Source organism: Ochotona curzoniae, unplaced genomic scaffold, assembly GCF_017591425.1.
Source record: "Ochotona curzoniae isolate NIBS_2020 unplaced genomic scaffold, NIBS_Ocur_1.0 scaffold_3835, whole genome shotgun sequence".
Taxonomy (NCBI): Eukaryota; Metazoa; Chordata; class Mammalia; order Lagomorpha; family Ochotonidae; genus Ochotona; species Ochotona curzoniae.
In genome coordinates, this window is record NW_024467114.1 from 12481513 (window position 1) to 12499743 (window position 18231).

General features: G+C 41.2%; 1 protein-coding gene across 1 annotated transcript in view; it reads right to left on the reverse strand.

The window, feature by feature from the left end:
* The window catches only part of COL28A1 (collagen type XXVIII alpha 1 chain), a 130606-nt gene that overhangs the window by 101677 nt on the left and 10698 nt on the right, over positions 1-18231 (reverse strand). Inside the window, exons 2-7 of the mRNA XM_040964512.1 lie at positions 13356-13516; positions 11375-11931; positions 7151-7171; positions 6750-6806; positions 5208-5261; positions 3513-3554 (exon numbers count right to left, since the gene is read on the reverse strand). Coding sequence (XP_040820446.1) covers positions 3513-3554; positions 5208-5261; positions 6750-6806; positions 7151-7171; positions 11375-11931; positions 13356-13516 — 892 coding nt within the window. The remainder of the gene's footprint in view (positions 1-3512; positions 3555-5207; positions 5262-6749; positions 6807-7150; positions 7172-11374; positions 11932-13355; positions 13517-18231) is intronic.

Consider the following 18231-nt stretch of genomic DNA (forward strand, 5'->3'; position numbering starts at 1 on the left):
ATGGACATTTATTAAGGATAAGATTAAAAAAAACACAATGTTTTTCTTCATTATACTCTATTTTCAGTTCCAGATATTTTTCGTTCCCAATTTCTTTCTCTATGCTCTAAAGCTGAGGAAGGAATGTCCCCTGAAAGCCATTGCTCAAGCAGTGACCTTTAGCAATCTTTTCAAAGTTGTTACATTTTCTTTAAACCATGAACTACGGCCACAGAAAGTTGTCTTACGGAGACTGTTAGAGAAATTGGCTGGAACTCGAGCTGACAGAATGGCCTTTGCAAAGTACAGAAATATCTGTTTCCCTTACAGTCCTCCTTTCAAATTTGCTCAAGAATCTAGAACATTAAGGAAATGAATGGTTCCTTTATCCAGCTTCCTGAGAGATCGACATTTTCTCTCATGCTACACGAGGGGCCAGAACCTCGCTGCCTGCTGGGTGATGATGGGATGCCTGCTCAGCTGTGTCCATCCCACATCTGCCCAAAGCTGGGAACCCAGGGTTCCAACGGGCTGAGGAATCAACCGACTTGAAGCCACTGCAAGTCTTGCTCTATTGGGATTTCACATTTTCCCCCATCCAACTTTATTTCAGAAGTATGAAAACAGAATTGTAAGAGATAGTTGCAAGAGAAGCAGACCACACAAGGTGGTCATGAGTGTGGCTTTTTTTTCCCCACAAAGGAAGATATTGTAGAGCAAAAACCCACAAAAATATGGTTACGTGACCAGTTAATATATCTGAGGAGCATTGCATTATTTAAATGACAGTTAAATTAAAAGCCAGATCAGATAGAGTTTAGCTGGGACCTCTGGAAAGAATCACTTGGTGGTGCTAAGAAAGCCTGGATTCCAATCTCAGGAAGCTCAGAGCACTGCCACCCCTTGAAACACACAACTGCATCTACCCCTCTGTAATTACTTTGCATTGAAAGATTGTTTACATTTTCAAAGAATCCAAATGCACCTTAACAAAAAATAAAGAAATACTACTTTCTATGTTGCCTTTTTTTCTTTCTTAATATTTATGAAATAGTTGGCTGAATTACTTTTTGGCTGTTACCAACTCCCCCCTCCCACTTTTTTTCAGAGCATCTTAATCACTAGCTTTAAAATATTTAGAGGTGGGCATTCAGCCAGGCCATTAAGATGTCCGAGTAGGAAGAGCAAAGTCCCACTCTGCATTGCATCCCCTCTCCAGCTCCCAGTTATTAGGAACCCTGGAGGGCAGAGGAAATGCTCAAGGGCTGGGTCCCTCCACTCACACAAGAGACATGGATGGAGCTCCCAGCTCCCAGGCTCAGCCTTAGCTCAGCCCTTATAATCTGAAATGTCCAACATGGCAGGCACCATTCTTTGACAAATTTATTTCTAATTTTCCTATTTCTAGTGGTGTCACAATGTGATTACAAACCACACTGAATCAAACTATCATAATTACCTTCATTTTTTCTTTTCCTTACCTGCGGTATGCTTCATGCAATCCGTGTTAGATTTCCTAACATCTTCACACAGAACTCAGCTTGCAATTTGCTCTTCTTACCCATGCCCAACAGGCCGGTGTGATCCAGCTCCCAGCCACTTCTGTAGCCTCATTCCATCCCGCTCCATGAGCAGGTTCTGGCTTTTTGTCTATTTCTTATACCTGTCAGACTTTTTCCCCCACTGAAACCTTTGTATCTGTGGTTTTTTCCACCTAACATACCTCATTATCTTGCTTATACTTTCCTAGCATTTCTCACTGAATAAAAGGATTCTTTGTTTGCCTATGTGTGTATATTCCTATTAGAACATGACTTAGGTCAGGGACCAACTGTATGGCTTAATCAGTATTTGTTGCACACTTGAGCTAAATACTTCATGTCATCATTCCCAATCCCTCCCAAAATCTTGCAACGTTCTCTTCCTGTCTTTCCATCATTGTAGCCCAATGCTGTTCAGCATAATATGCACAAAAATGCAAGCCATGTATACAATATGCTGTCTTACCCACATTTCAAAGAGCAAAGAAGTGAAATTAATTTTAATAATAGATTCTATTATTGTAAGAAGTTCAAAAAATTGCCACTGCAGCATTTGATTAAATTCTATATTAAAAATGGGATTAAATTTCATTTAGAATGTCTCAATGATACATTTTTCATTTTCGTGTGTGTACTAAGTCTTAAAAATCCCATGTATATTTTTTCTCCCACTGCATAGCTCAGTTCAGATCAGCCGTGTGTCCAGTGCCGCACATCCACATTTGGCCAATGGGCTTCATGTTACAGTGAGCAGAGCTTGTCAGTGTTGCTAGTAGCCCTCGTTGTCTGCAGTACCAAAGCTGCTTCTAAGCACTCCTTTTTGCTTGTCCCAAGTGTCAAACTCTTTTTCAGAGCTTTCACAAACTTTATCCATGTTTTCAGGTGTTGCCGATCAGCCAAGAAAGCATGGATTTTATAGCCAGACTTGAGCACCTAACTGGAACCTCAGCCCTGTCCGCAGGCTACATCTGATGCTATCTCATTCCTTCCCGGTCCTTGCTGCCCAGGGCATCCTCTCCAACAGGAATGCTTGTTTGTCCCTCTTCTAGTTTATCCCTGCCTGTCCCAGTCCTTCACTTCTCCAGGGATCGTCCCACAAAACCTAACCCAGTAGCTCCAATCTCCTCTGAATGCCTCCACTACTTTGCTTGTGTGCTTTTCCCAAGATACTGACATTCTCCGTCATGCATAGCTACTTTGACTATGAGAAATAATCTCATAGACTATTTTATCATAGATTCTTACGAGAAAATAAACTTTCCAAAATTTTAAACACTTGGTCTTAGTTTCATTTCCATGTTCAAACATCTTTTTATGGAGAAGATAAGAAAACTTTCCAGAATAAGTAACACAAAGTTCCGAATTAATTTCTATTGCCATTATCAAACTCATTATCAGATATGAGATATGTTCAGGAAATGGATTTGAAAACCTCATAACAGTTTTTGAAATCTCTGTTTCAGTCAGGGCTTGCATGCAGGGGAAGGCAGAGAAAGACAACACAGCATGCCTCCTTTTCATCCACTGTGTTCTTCTCTGCTATTCTGTGCACTTAATGCAGAGCCCACAGAGATGCCAAATGAGAAATGCACAAAAAACTCTGTCATCTAACTTGAGAGATGACAAATCAACTAGGAAGATAATTTCATTTTGTCTATAGAACTGGATTACAAGAGGCCCTGGTCTTGGAATTCTAAATAACTCTTTTGCCATGCAGAAACCAAAAGCAAACACACAAAAAAAGCTTCCCACAAATGCCTCCTGATACATGAGGGCACATCATGTGTTGAACATCCCTGGTTCCACCATCACTGCTAGTTAGCAGGACATCATCTCACATTTCCACCTCAAGTGTCATGTGTGTCTGGTTGCCTGTCTGGGCCATTCAGAGCAAAGATGGGCAGAAATCACTTTTGCACTTGTTCCACAAGTACCGAAATGGTCTGTCCCCTGGTGTGAGCACCCAGCATCCCATTCCAGTTGCATACATACCCCTGGCCCTCGTTCTCCAGTTTCCCCTTTTTGAGCATCCCCCTGCGACAAACAAAAACACTCAGTCAGAACCCAACAGCCCTGCAGGGTTACTGCTCAATGCAACGTGTCCTTCAAAAGTCCCATACTAACAGGTGAACCCATTACAAAAGCATCGTAAATCTTAAGGTTGACATTTTCATCTTACAACAGGGATGACAATAGCAGCTCAGATAAACACAGTGAAACCAGAGGTGTGTGGGGAGAACCCCAGTACGTTCTCACGGCATAGGCTGCACCCCACATCAGCCACACACATTGACAACACAGCCATTCTTCTCAAGCAGAGCATCGTCTTTGCTTGGAGTGGCCTTTTTAGCTTGTCTCCAAGTGGCTAAAAATGTTTTTTTAAACATCCTCAACAGCGGCTGCTTGATTGCAGCAAGACTTGGAAAAATTATAATGGGGCACAAGATTGCACATGAAATAAATGAAGTGTGAATACAGACTTATGACAGGTATTGATGCATCAAAAAGAAAGCATGTTGGCATCAATACAAACCTGAGTAACAGGAGTTGTATGTGTTCCAAAATATGTGTGCCAAATTGCCTTGACAGTGAGGAGCAAACCGGCTTCACGGCACATTGATCTCACTGGGTATTATTATTATTTTAGTTTTGTTGCCTTACTATAAGAAAAAAAATTAAAGTTCAACACACACACACACACACCTACACACACTACTGTGAAGTAGAAAACTGCTTCTTCCCCCCTAAATTTTCTGGATTTGAAGGTTTCTAAGATAAATAGTGTTAAAGGAGATCTGTAACATGCGAGTTTCTTTCATTATCTAAAGAAAGCAAATGCATTTCTATTTTTTTTTTTTTGCTTACTTGCTGTGCTTGTTCTCTTGAAGATCATTTCCTTTGCCCATGTAATTAGTATAGGCTTGCTATTGCCTCATTAATTTTACAAGGTTTCATACTCTATAGGAATTAACTCAGAATCCATTGTTTGGTGCAAACATGTCCCTAAATATTTAGCTCTTTATTTTAATGATTACTTTTTATTGTAACAATTTTGTCTCATATCAGTTCTGATCCTTGCGGTTGCACTTTTGTCCAGCTCTCTGCTCATGGCCTGGGAAAAGCAGAGGAAACTTGCCCACATGCCTGGTCCCCATGTGGAAGACTCAAGAAGCTCCTGACTCAGCCCAGCTCAGCCCTCGCCACATTGGTCATCTGGGGAGTGAACCAGTAGGTGAAGAATCTCTCTCCTTGCCACTCTCCCTTCTCTTCCGAACTTGGACTTTCAAATTTTCCCTCAATTGCATCTGCTAATCTTCTTCTGAGTCCTTTTGACTTTTTTGAACCTGTAGCACCATTATCCAAAAAATGTTGTGAAAATGGTAATTTTTCATATTATTCACAAAAAAACTGGGTGCCAAAGTCCACTCATAAAACGCTAAGTTAATCTGAGCCACTATCATCTCAGAACACATTCCCATTTTTCAACATTCTGAGGTTTCCTCCATTTACTAACCAAATGCTCTGATACTGCTCAGAGTTTATAAATAGATAATATTAGAGGGAAACATCCTGTGTTGTTCACAAAAAAATATCAGATTTTTGCCAATTCTCTGTTTCATTAGTTTCTGACATTTAAAGAAATCCAGAAGCAGATGCGTTGTATTAAACAGCTGATTATTCTCTTACCGGGCTTCCTTTCGGTCCTCTTTCACCTTTGATTCCTGGGTTTCCATGTGTGCCCTGAAGGGAAAGAGAAAGATTATTCTGAACCAGTGTTGGGCTTCCAAGTTTATCAAGAGGAAGCAAGGAGATAAGCTTTCAGCTTATCATAACAGCACATGAAAAGGAACAAGAAGTTACCCATCACACTGTCTGGAGTTTGGCTTTGTTTTCAACAAGCTAGAAAAAACCACTGGTTCCTCTCGCTCCTTGAGCTCATCTCCACTCTTGTTAGCTATTGCTCTGGTTTTTGCCTCCCTGACTACAGGGCCAGAGTTGTGGTGCAGTGAGTAAAGCACAGTTTGCCACACTTGCCTCCCACAATGAGTCCCTGCGACTTCAGTTCCGTATGCATTAGGAAAGCAGTGTGATGTGGCGTATTTGGGTCCCTATAACCCATGTGGGGAGACCAGGAGTTCCTGGATCATGACTTTAGCCTGTCCAGGTCCTGGCTGTTGTGAGAATTTGAAGATCTCTCTCTCTCTCTGACTCTTTCTCTTTTTCTCTCTCTCTCTCCTTCCTTCGACCCTCCCTTCCTTTCTCTTTTTCTGTTGCCCCTTCAAGTAAAATAAGTGAATCAATAAATAAAATGTTCAGCTTCTCTAGTAATCTTGATGCCATTTCAAATGCTTCCCAAAATAGATGGGACACCTACCAAATACTAGGCTAGAATATAAATAAGCACTTTGAGGACTATCTTCTCAGATATGGAATAATCAGGGTCTGCATTGTGGCACAGCAAGTTAAGCCATGTCCTGCAGTACAATGCCAGCATCCCAGTATCCCATAAAGGTGCCGGTTGTAATCCTCACTTCTCTACTTCTAATCCAGCTTCCTTCTAATATGCCTGAGAAAGCAGAAAATAGTCTAGGTATTTGGGCTCCTGCCACCTACATGGAAGACCCAACAGAGTGCCAGATCCTTGCCTTTGGCCTGGCTCAGACTCAGCCAATGAGGCTATATGGGGAGTGAATTAGCAGATGGACAAGATAGCTGGCTTTGCTGCCCCCTGCCCTGTAATGCCTTTCAAATAAATAAAGAAAACTTGACCAAAAAAGTACTGAATGATTGCAGTCAACTCTGGGATTTACTTTGCATTGCTCCCTTCTCATAAGATTTACCCAACTCCCTGTACAGCATGCTGGGCAGCTTCCTGTCCGGGAGGCCACTTTGTCACTGCTGCACCAACAGCTTCCCAGGCCAGCTGTGCCATTGCTTCTGGCAGGATAATGTTCTGGTGATTTGTGCTTCCATTCCCTACATTTTCACTGTCTTGTTGAGACATTCTGGCCTTAATGATGACAGGAGTGACACTGCGATATATTCAGTGGAGAAACTTCATTTAAAACCCTGTCTGCCCTCTGAGCAGGTCACAAAACTGCAAGGCTTTTCGTTATTTCAAATAACAATGTTTCAACAGTATGAAATTTCCCCAGGGGTTTCAAGTGTGAATAGAGCTACCACTGTAAGAACAATGGGCAATGCCCAGCAAAGCAGAAATGTACTCACAGGAGGTCCTGGATCACCTGGGTCCCCCTTCTCACATTCACAAATCTTGCGTTCACACTGAATCAAGAGTGAAATACAATATTAACACAGAGTAAAGACACAGCATTCAAACGTGATTCAGCACACAACTGACTGAAGTATTCTTTCTAAGAAATTCTACCTTGCAAGTTTTAAAAGTTTTTGCTCTCCATTATTTTAGGCAAACTCAGACTTTGGCAGGTTCCAGCCTGTGTGGGTATGATAGCATTAAGAAAAAGCCAGATGCTGTCTGACAGATTTTTTTAAGTAGAATTAAGCACTTTTATTTAGTCACACCTTATCTTTTACTGTGAATTATAACACTGATTAACTAAGGCAAGCTTTTAAAGTAATTCATAATCATCAAAGCATGTGGTGCTTACCTTCTTCTCAAACAAGATGCCCTAGGAGGGAAAAAGAACGAAACATTAACTCTACTCATGGTTCTGCTCCCAGCTTCTTATTAGTCTTAATTATTCCTATGGGATATGCAGTTTTCAAGAAGAATAGCGATTCAGCCTTTTTAACCTTGGAGAAGCAATAAAGCCAACTAGCCAGCCGCCCAAGGAGCACACAGGAAGAGAAAGCATGAAGGGCATGCATCTTAAACATCACTCTCCATTTTCTAGAAAGTTATCCCACTGCATCCTGTGCTTCATCCTTCAGTTCTTGTATCACCTTTGTCATCTCCATAATTTAGTTACAAGCTTAATGAGCCATGAGAAAGTTCTGACTTTTACCTAAAAGGACTAAGGCAGAATAAATAATTCTCTTCTTGTATTGTTTTTCTCCATCTCTATACATATACACATTTACTGGGGAGATTAAAACATTAATTTTAGAAGCATAATTTTGTAAAATATTAATAGTGTTAGATAATCATAATAAAATTCAAAATGAGGAAATTAGCTTAATAATCTTCTTGTTTTTCAGATTATACAATAACAAAAATTCACATCATAGTGATCCCCAAGAGAAAGGATTTCCTATTTGAAGTCGTATGAGCTTCACCTGTGCCTTATTTGTAAAATGTCAACAGAAGAAAAAGGGATCCAGTCTTCAGATTTCAAGAATATTAGAAATAACATTTCCTAGGAAACCCGGACAGTTCCAAACAATATGCATAATTTGCATTTTTTGTAAAAGTAGTTGGTCCTGGAACCATGGCTTAGCAAGCTAATCTGCCTGCTGCACTAGAGTCCTATATGGATGGCAGATCAAGTTCTGGTGCCTCCATTTCTGGTCCAGCTCCCTGCTGATGGGGAAGCAGCATGGAAGGGGACCCTGGGGCTGAGCTCCTGCACACTTGGGAAGCCTAAAGAAAGTTCTTGGCTCCTAGCTTCAGGCTTGCCCAGGTCTGACCACTATAGCCATTTGGGGAATGGACTGGCAGATGGGGTATCTTTCTCTGTATCTTGTCTTCTCTATATAACTCTGCCTTTCAAATAAAGATAAATACATCTTTTTTTAATGTCTACATTTACAACTTGTCAAATCAGGGAAAAAATTAAATGGTGGAAAAACAGTATCTCTCCCGTTTTGAAAAATCATTATGAAAAAGTATCTGTTAATGATCCCAAGATGTCTACCATATCCAACCTTTCCAACTTAATAAGGAAATGTGCCTCCACAGTGATGTAACTTGGCCAGGGTCACTTGCTTAAGCCAAGCCCCCATATTCAATGCCATGTCATACTTACCACACAGGAATGGATTAACCACAAATAAGTAAGCTGAAGTTTTCTCAATAATAAAAGGAATAAAGTTCCGATTCAAAGCACAACTCAGGTTCATTGCAAGATCACTAGGCTGAGAGAAGGAAGCCTGATGCAGAGAGAGTACAGACTCTAAACTTACTGCACTTGATCTTAGCCAAATGGCTGAGAAGCGATAAACTCTGAGTTTACTTATTTCAAGTTGTAGAAGCTGTACATACTTCTAAAAAGCTGAAGGATGGTCAGGAGCAAACACGCAGAAGGAAGCATTTGAGGGTGAAGAAGTTTTTCCATATAAGAACCCTTCAGTCTTCTCATCTGTCAAAACTTAGAGCATCCTGCACTTTAAGTCAATGCAATTTTGCGCTTAAACTATACATAATCAACTTAAGAGTCAACTATAGAACTAGTTTAAATTTAAAAGTTTTTTAAAAACACATAAAGGTACAAAAGCAATGGATTCATTGAAGAAGTACCAACGATCTGATCAAGAACTGGTTTGTGCCTCCCAGACGGTGGTCCTGAGAAAGCCTCAACTCTGGCATGGCCTTCTGTAGAAAACCTAAGAAACACTTAGGATCCTGGACATGTTTGGAAAGCAGCACCCCATTCTAACAAGCAGCTCATTCCCACAGCTCCCATCTGAACAAACGGACTGAAATCACAGGATGCTAACCAAGAATGAGCTGTGTTGTTAGCTATTTCCTGGTTGCTCCAGAAACAGTGTAGCTTTCCAGTGTACTGCCAGGAACCTCTGTGCTCCGCTGGGCAGGAGCCCTGGGCGAGGCTGCGTCTGGAGGCCACCACGGGAGCATTCTGAGCCTGCACATCTGGCCAGGCCATTTGCTGTTGGTCCTGCATCCTCCGCAGTGAGACCTCACCACACTTGGGAAATGAGGAAGTGGCAACTGATGACTCAAGATCACAACCCCCGGATTTTCTCTTTTCACACTGGGATCTTTTGTCTCAGGCTTAGGGTTGAGGATTCCTTAAACCCTAGCACATGTAGGGCCAGGCACTAGCCAGGCTGAACTGAACTTTCCCTTCCCTGCAAAGAACTGCTCAGAATGAGCACACATCCCCAGGACCATGAAACTCGACCTGTTAGTTCAGTCTCTGGTTTCAGCAGAACTCCCCTTGAAGCTCTTCATCTGAGCAGAGAAAGCCAGAAAGTACAGTAGCTTTGGAGGAGGGACACCAGTTAACTGAGTCAAGATAGTTCTATATAGCAGAAACCGTAAAACCAGATACTATTTCCCTTTTCAATACACCTACACAAGGATGCAATGCAGATTCCAGGTCTTCATTGGCCTTAATCTTTAAACTGTAAAATCCGGATAAAAATGCTATCCATGGGGCCTGACACTGCAGTATAGTGACTAAAGTCCTCTCCTTGCAAGCACCAGGATCCCATAAGGGTTCCACTTTTAATTTCAGCTGCCCCACTTCCCATTCAGCTCTCGGCCTAAAGCCTGGGAAAGCAGATGAAGACAGCCTGAAGCCTTGGAACCCTGCACCCATTTGGGAGACCCAGAAGAGGCTCCTGGCTCCTGGCTTTGGATCGGCTTAGCTCCAGCCATTGCAGCCACTTGGGGAGTGAATCATCCAATTGAAGATCTATCACTCCTCCTCTCTGTAAAACTGACTTTCCAATAAGAATAAATACTTCTTTTAAAATTTTGTAATGGTATCTATGTCCTGAAACCATGGGAAACCCTTAATAAAATACATAAGGTGCTTGGAGCAGTGCTTAAGACATACTGCACTCTCTTTAGACAAGGACACCTTTGGCCTTGGCCCAATAATGACTGGTTACAGAAAGGTAACAGTGATGTCAGAAGAAACAAGGGAGCAGGACAATCTGGAACAAGGCCCAAGCCAGAGTTCCTCTTTACAATGATCAGAAAGCCTCCACGTGAAATGCCCAGAACCCAAAGCACACGTGCGCCTTGCCCAACTCTCAGGAAACCCACCACATCAGTGCTTTTACAAAAATCGATGTTTTAACACTTAACAAACCAACCAATTCATCGGCAAGAGTATTCCCCTGGAGAAATGTTGTGAAGGAGGATTTTGTTTGGAGTGCTTTGTCCAGTGTTTGCCAAAGTGGCAAGGCGAGGCTTGCACACACAGCCAGGCATCGAGTCTAGAAAGGCATCACCACAACTCATCGGACAATCACACAGGCTCCCTGATCTGATGGGAGAAGCACCGGTTGATTGCAAGCAGCAAGTGATTTTTAAATTGGATGGACTTGTTAACATCTAAGCAGCATGCAGAAAATTTTAAACACTGAAGTCTTCACACTTTGTGTAGAATAATGCGGCAGTTGTTGAGACAGAGTCAAAAATATTTCTGCATTATAGCATGGGAAAAGAACAACTGAGAAGTTATAGCCGACTAGAATATTAATGGAAGTCTGTAGTGTTTGTGATCTTGGAATGTATACATACACCGGAGCTGCAGGTTTCTGACTGCCAAGCAAGTCTCCCTAACTCACTCAGCATTGGCTGAGTCAGGTACGTCACTCCTGGGAATAAGTCTAATACTTTCCCATGTTAGCTGGAGTAAACTATGCAAGAAGTGGGGAGAGACTTCAGAAAGATTTAGAGGGCAGCCCAAAGTCTTGGGACCCTGCACCTATATGGGAGACCTGGAATAGGCTCCTAGCTTCAGATCAGCTCAGCTCTAACCTTTGAGGCCACTTGGGGTGTGAACCAACAGATAGAAGATCTTTCTCTCTGTCTCTCTTTTTCTCTGTAAATCTACTTTTCCAATAAATATAAAATGAATCTTAAAAAATTGTGGTCCAACCTTTTTCCTTAAAGAGATTCTAAACAAGCTAAAAACAATGTATAACAAGAAATACATGACCAACCCACTAGCACCTACCAGGCGATCATGAATTTTATCTACAAGTGTTGGGTCACTCAACAGGAGAATGGGTTCACTGGAAGAATCTCCAGATATCAAACGAAGTTTGGCTTCATTGACAACAGTGGAAAGTCCAATGGTGAGAAACGATATTCCTGAAATTCTCGCATCTTCAGAAATACTTTGGACATCTGGATTCTTCGGATGATCTATGCCATCCGTCATCAGCAATGCCACTTTCACACCAGCCTTGCGGCCCTCCCTCTTCAGTAGCCTGGTTGCGTTGGAGATAGCATAGTAAGAGAAGGTACCTTGTCCAATTAGAGTCAGACCCTTTGCCCTCTGCTTGAATGTCTGCAGGTCTTTCCAGGAAGAAAAGGGTGGGTCAATTTGCACCGAGCTGCTAAACTGAAGGGCGGCCAGTCTGATGTCATATTTCAAGGAATGAGCTGGAGTCAACTGGAAAAGCTTGTCACTCAAACGCTCCACAAAATCTTTCTGTTTATCAAAGAGGATGATTTTGGAACTTTCAGAGCTGTCCACAATGAAGACAATGTCTATGAAGCAAACACCCTCTGAAATAACACAGAAAGGGTAGGTATTATAACTATCCATGCTCATAAACAACTCGGCACATGAAAAGCACAGAAAAGTTGTGTTGTCTAAGTTTTTAAAAGATGAGGAAAGCAAATACGAAAGAAAGTGTGGGGATAAGGCTTACACTTACACCATAAAAGAAAACCTCGGTATGTAAGTTCTTACCTAATAAAGTTATACAAAGTATTACAGATTTTAAGCATCTTCTCTCTATTAAATCCTTATAAGGTGGGTGGAAGGACTGATGTATCTTTTTTTTTTAATATGAGGAACTGGAGCAGCAGCATAGCAAGCTAATTTTCCGCAGTTGGGCCAGGATCCCGTATGAGCACTGGTTCTCATCCCAGCTGCTCCACATCTGATCCAGCTCCCTGCTTATAGCCTGAGACACCAGTGGGGGTGTGCCTCAGGCCCTTGGGTCCCTGCACACAAGGGGAGACTGAAAAGAAGCTCCTGGCTGCTGGCTTTGGACCAGCTCAGGTTTGGCTGTTGGTGGCTATTTGGGGAGTGAGCCAACAGATAGAGGATCTCTCTGTCTCTCCCCATTTGTCTCTGCAACTCTGACTTTCAGGTAAAATAAACACATCTTTTTTAAAAATTGACAGTGTAAAATGTTGCCTAGAAGCAAATAATGCTTCCCAAGTTTCAGAGCACATTAATGAGTTCCAATTTTGGTTTTATGTTTTTAACTATTTTTGAAGTTAGGGAAATAAATGACTTACATTCATCCTAGCAAGAATAAGAGGGAACTAACAACTTTAAAGCAAAAGATTTAGGCCTCAGTATGGTAATGGCACTGGGATCCCCTATGGATGCCAATTCGTTTCCCAACTGCTCTACTTCCCATCCAGCTCTCTGCTTATGGCCTGGGAAACAGTCTAGGAACAGCCCAAAGCCTTGGGACTCTGCACCCATGTAGGAGACTCAAAAGGAGCTCCTGACTCCTGGTTTTGGGTTGGTTCATCTCCGGCTGTTCCAGCCACTTGGGGAGTGAAATAGTGAATGGAAGATCTTTTTCTCTGTCTCTCCTCTCTGTAAACCTGACTTTCCAATAAAAATAATTTTTTTAAAAAAGAAATAGGTTTGAATACTCTGTGATCATTTGCCTGTGCTTGAATATGCCTCTTCACCACAGTTTCTCTACATATAATACAAAAGTAGGCATCTCTGTCCCAGCAAAACTCAAGGAGGGACAGTGAAGCACATGTGGATAACAGCTTTAATGTGCTCAAGCTGTGTAGCATGTACTGTCACTATATGACTGTATCAGGTAGAATGCCACATAGATGGAGGTATAACTGTGTGTGATTTGCTGTACACATGAAACATTCAGAAAAGTTCATCTCTGTATTTTAACAGGCTCAAACTAATACTTGCAAACATAAACAAGTTTCTTTCTTACCCTGGAAGGCATTTTTCCTTGCAAGTGAATTTGGCTTTAGTCCTTTCTTTCTTTGTCCAAATACTGCTTGACTCAGAAAAGTTGTCAATAGCAAGAGGCATAAGGCAGAATAGCTTCTCCACATCATGGTAGATGGTGGAATATCATCTGCCTCGTAGAACCTTTAATAGAAAAACCAGTTGAAATGTTTTAACAAAGTATAATGTCTGTAGCTTCTTTTAAATTTAAAGCAAGAAGAGTTGAAAACTGGCACAAAAAGAGGTTTACATGAAAGTTCTCAAAAATATTTGAAATTATAAATGTTGTTATTTTAAATAAATCAAGATACACCAACCAAACATTTGTTAATGAATACTTACCCTATTTAAAGAATTATATTCATACAGTCTCAATTTCTCATTATACTTTGGGGAGAAGGGGACTGGGGAACCATCTCAAATCTCTCAATCCCACTGTGTGTGATGAGATACAGGGTTGGATTTGACAGCTTCAGATTCTGGAATTCAGATTGCTATGTGCACAGCCCCTCCGTGTTCACTGTAACTGGTCCTCCGCACATCGGTATTTCACAGGACTGGAGAGAAAAACCTCATTGCAAACCTCCTTGAGTTCAGAACACAAGTCAAAATTAAACCTCCCTCCTGTTCCCACAGAATCTCATTTCTCTTTTCTACATTTTCTTGGGAAATTCTGTCTCCAGTAGGGTTCCTAAGTGGACTAAATCCATTAGGACCTGGAACGACAGCTCAGTGTCTAAATCCTCACCTTTACACACTGGGATCCCATATGGGCACCAGTTCGTATCCCAGCTGCTCCACTTCCCACCCAGCTTCCTGCTCATGGCCTGGGAAACATCAGAGAATGGCCCAAAACCTTGGGACGCTGATCTGCATGGGAGACCGTAAAGAGGCTCCGGGCTTTGGACTGGCTCAGCTCTGGCCATTGTGGCCACTTGGGGAGGGTTCACTCTCTATACATAAATCTGCCTTTCCAGTAAAAACAAAGAAAATTTTTAAAAATCCATTAAATTTAGAGCATGTGAGAACAAAATCAATAGTTTTACTGAAAAACAACATAATCCTTCCAGTTTTAACTAGAAGAAATAACAGGCAGAAGGAGGACTGGCTGTGGAACTACACTGTGACACTGTCTAGATTGGGCCCAGCATGTTAGTGTAGCAGTTAAAGTTCTCACCTTGAATATACCAGGATACCATATGGGTACTGGTTCTAATCCCAACAGCCCTGCTTCCCATCCAGCTCCCTGTCTGTGGCCTGGGATAGCAATCTAGGATGGCCCAAAGCCTTGGGACCCTGCACCCGTGTTGGAGACCTGGAAGAAGCTCCTGGCTCCTGGCTTCAGATTGGCTCAGCTCCAGCCATTGCAGCCACTTGGGGAATGAGTCATCAGGCAGAAAATCTTCCTCTCTGTCTCTCCTCCTCTCTGTATATCCACCTTTCCAATAAAAATAAATCAATCAAAAAGTAAAAAAAAAAAAAAAAGAAAAGAAAAAAAGAAACTATCTAGTAAAATAACAATGAAAAATCTAATTCTGTTTTTTTAAATCCCCAATCATCTTAATCAATATGCCAAGTTACACACCAACTGATTTTTAAATCGTAGACTTACATGGCAAAGTAAGGGTGATATGTTGCCAGCTCAGTGTGCCTAAGAGAATGGAAACAAGGCAACTGATTTTGAACTGCTATTCAACCTAGTTTGGAAATGCTTGCCTGCTTCAGGAGTTCCGGAAAACAATGATCACATTTTTCTTCTTTGGCACCTTACTTTCAGGGTATGAGAACTAGGAGAGGAAAAACATGATTTTTCCAGGCTCTGAACACAGAATAAAAACACAAGGCACTAAGGAATGAGATGGGAGACTGACTTCTTTCAGGCAAGTCACAAGGAAGCAAAGCTGTTGGCTTGTGGATGGAGCAATGGATGGCTTCATGCCACAGCCTGCCTCTCAACTCTCACCGTCCAGCAGGAAGTTTACTGTTAGAAAAACTTTAGATTAGTATTACCAGGCATCTCAGCTGGCTAGTGCATCAAGTGCACCTGGCCAAATCCCAACAGCTCTTCAGTTCAGATAGGCTGATGTAAAAACAGCTGGATTAAAGAGAAATCAGAAGACACAAATACACAAAGGAAATGGAGCAAACTAAAGACATTCATCCTTAAACCCTTGCTGATCAAGGAGAAGAATGCAGAAAGATATACAACGGTAAGTCTGAAGATCAGTGTAGAGGCCAGGAAATATAGAACAGTACACCTTCCACTGCATCTGCAGAGGGGAGTGGGCCTAAAATCACACGAGTTTCCTCTTTTGTTGAATCTGTAACTTAAGATATATCCCTCAAACTCTGCAAGTGAGAATTTGAGAATTTAACTTCATTCAGAACAAGAAGGATTTTACAAGCTACATTAGCAATCTACTCTTCAAAAACACAAGGCGAGCCTCATGCAGGATCCTGAAAGGAAAATGACATGCTTTGCATGTGTAGACTTCATTTACGGTTCTGGAAACTCGGACTTCAAAGGGAAACTTACATTTCCCAAACTAATAACCTGTTCATGTCGTCTTACAGGTCGAGAATCATGAACTCATCCCCCCAAGTCCAGGATGTGTGATGCTCATTAACATGATTTATTCTTTATGATAATCATAATGTGGTTACTATTTACCATGGCAATTTTGATCTGATTCACCCAAGCCAATCTTGCCCTTCCATCCTGGTTCCCTGCTGTAGCTAGAGGACAGCCTTCTACCTATCCACTCCTGTCCTGTCTTGTTTTCTACTTCTTGAAATATTTTTCATCTTTATTTGGCCTCTTGAGAGATGGTTCATTTCTAATCACTTTTACCACATTTCACTTGCTTCAGTTTTTAATAATACTCACCTAGCTCTCTTTTGGAAATCACATACAAATTAGGCAAGGTAAGAGATGCCATTAGTTAAGTGACATAAATGTAATCCCTAGATTTGTCACTATTACATTAGATAATTGCAGAATCAATTACAATCCTTATTGAAATTCAGTAATTTCACTTTTTTTTCCAAAACTTTAGTAAATATCAGGATCAGTGAATCTGAGAGATTTTATATTTTAGAATTTTTCAGAAATAAATATTTTCTTTTAGTAGAGTTGTTCAATTTAGTTTGGTGTCTGCATCCCAGCCATTTGTTCATGAAGCTAAAGATTACTGTATAAAGACACTACTTGAAAATGTCCTAACTGCTCAAGTATCCCTATAATTAAATTTGAGTAAAAAATTATTCCAAATTAAAAAAAAGTCTGAAAGGGTATTAACATCATTAGAATACTGTTTATCAGCTGAGAAGTTAAAAATCAATTTCAAAATAATTTCATAATTGTTTTTAAATGTCTACTTAACAATAATTTATATCTTTCTATTAATTTAGTTAAAGTAAGATCAGAGGATAAGAAGTTTTGACAACTTTCATCACTTATTAAGTATGCAAGCCACCTGGTCTTCCTAGGGGATCCTGCAAGTTAAGTGAGCAAACAAAACAGCAGTGTCTTACCTTACAGTGAGAGTCAGGGATTGAGTGAATGCCCACAGCGAGGACTGCTGCTGGAGATGGAGGCAGCTACTCGATGTGGCTCAGTTCTGTGAGGAAACAAAAAATATCTTTGCCCTTGGATCTTTTGTGATCTTGGATTCACGTTTATAAGACTTTGTTAAAGTGAGAGTGGTCAGGCGTTTGGCCAGGGTGCAAGATCTGGGTGGGATGTGTGAGTAATTTAAAGGAGCAGTGTCCTTCCAGAATGAGTCTGTGTCCTCTGGACTATGGTGAAAACAACTTGAGCAAATTTTCTACGTCTACAGCATTGCTCGACAACCTGCTTTTGTTCCTGATGCTGCATCCTTCTGTTTTTATTGCTATACTCTCCAAGATACTGATTCTAGACAGTTCTGTGAAAAGTTACACGTGAAACAAGAGTCAGATTAAAAATGGGCTTTCCAGAAGAAGTAACTTGCTGATGATTATGGAAATGAGATGAGGGTTAATACTGTAGTCTTTCCTCAGTTTTTCAAACTCTACATTAAAAATGTTTATGAAAGAATAATCTACATTTGCTCTGGCTCAGCTTCTGAGGATCCACTATAATGAGAAGTAGGTTTGCAAATGCTCAGTATTGTCCCTTGCATCATGCCTTTTGCATTTTCTACCTTGTGGTTAAAACCCACATTAAGTCATTATTAGTGTCAAATATACTGCCAAGAACCCCACTGACCCCAGCCAGTGGACCGCCTCTCTGAGGACTGCCTCTGAGATAGAAAATAGAAGCAGAATAAATCATCATGCTGCAACAGCTTCAAACCGACCCTCTTAGGAAGGCGTTTTAGCGTTCATGGGTCTCCTAATTTAACAGCCCACTCTACCTGACAGCTTATCAGGTCCCAAGCACTGTGTCAAGTGCTTCACATATGTTTTGATGGAATCCTCCATAAGCACAACCACCCTCTTACAGAAGCTGCTGTACAAATAAGTCAGGTTTTTCAGACAGTGAGGCAAAGGAGAGTTCAGAAACTTTCTCATCATCATAGTAAAGTTAATACAAGAATGAGATGTTAACTCATTCTTTATCTGGCCCTTGAACCTCATTTATAACAACTATTGCATCATTACATTGAGTATCCACAAGAATATTCACGTATCCACTTTTCCCCACCATAAAACAGTGTTTGGAATCTCATAGGGTTTTTATAAGAGAAAGAACGAAGACAAATGGGGGTCTCCAATGTGGATGCAGGGTCCCAAAGCTTTAGGCCATCCTCAACTTATATCCCAGGTGACAAGCAAGGAGTTGGATGGGAAATGGAGCAGCCAGGATATGAACCGGT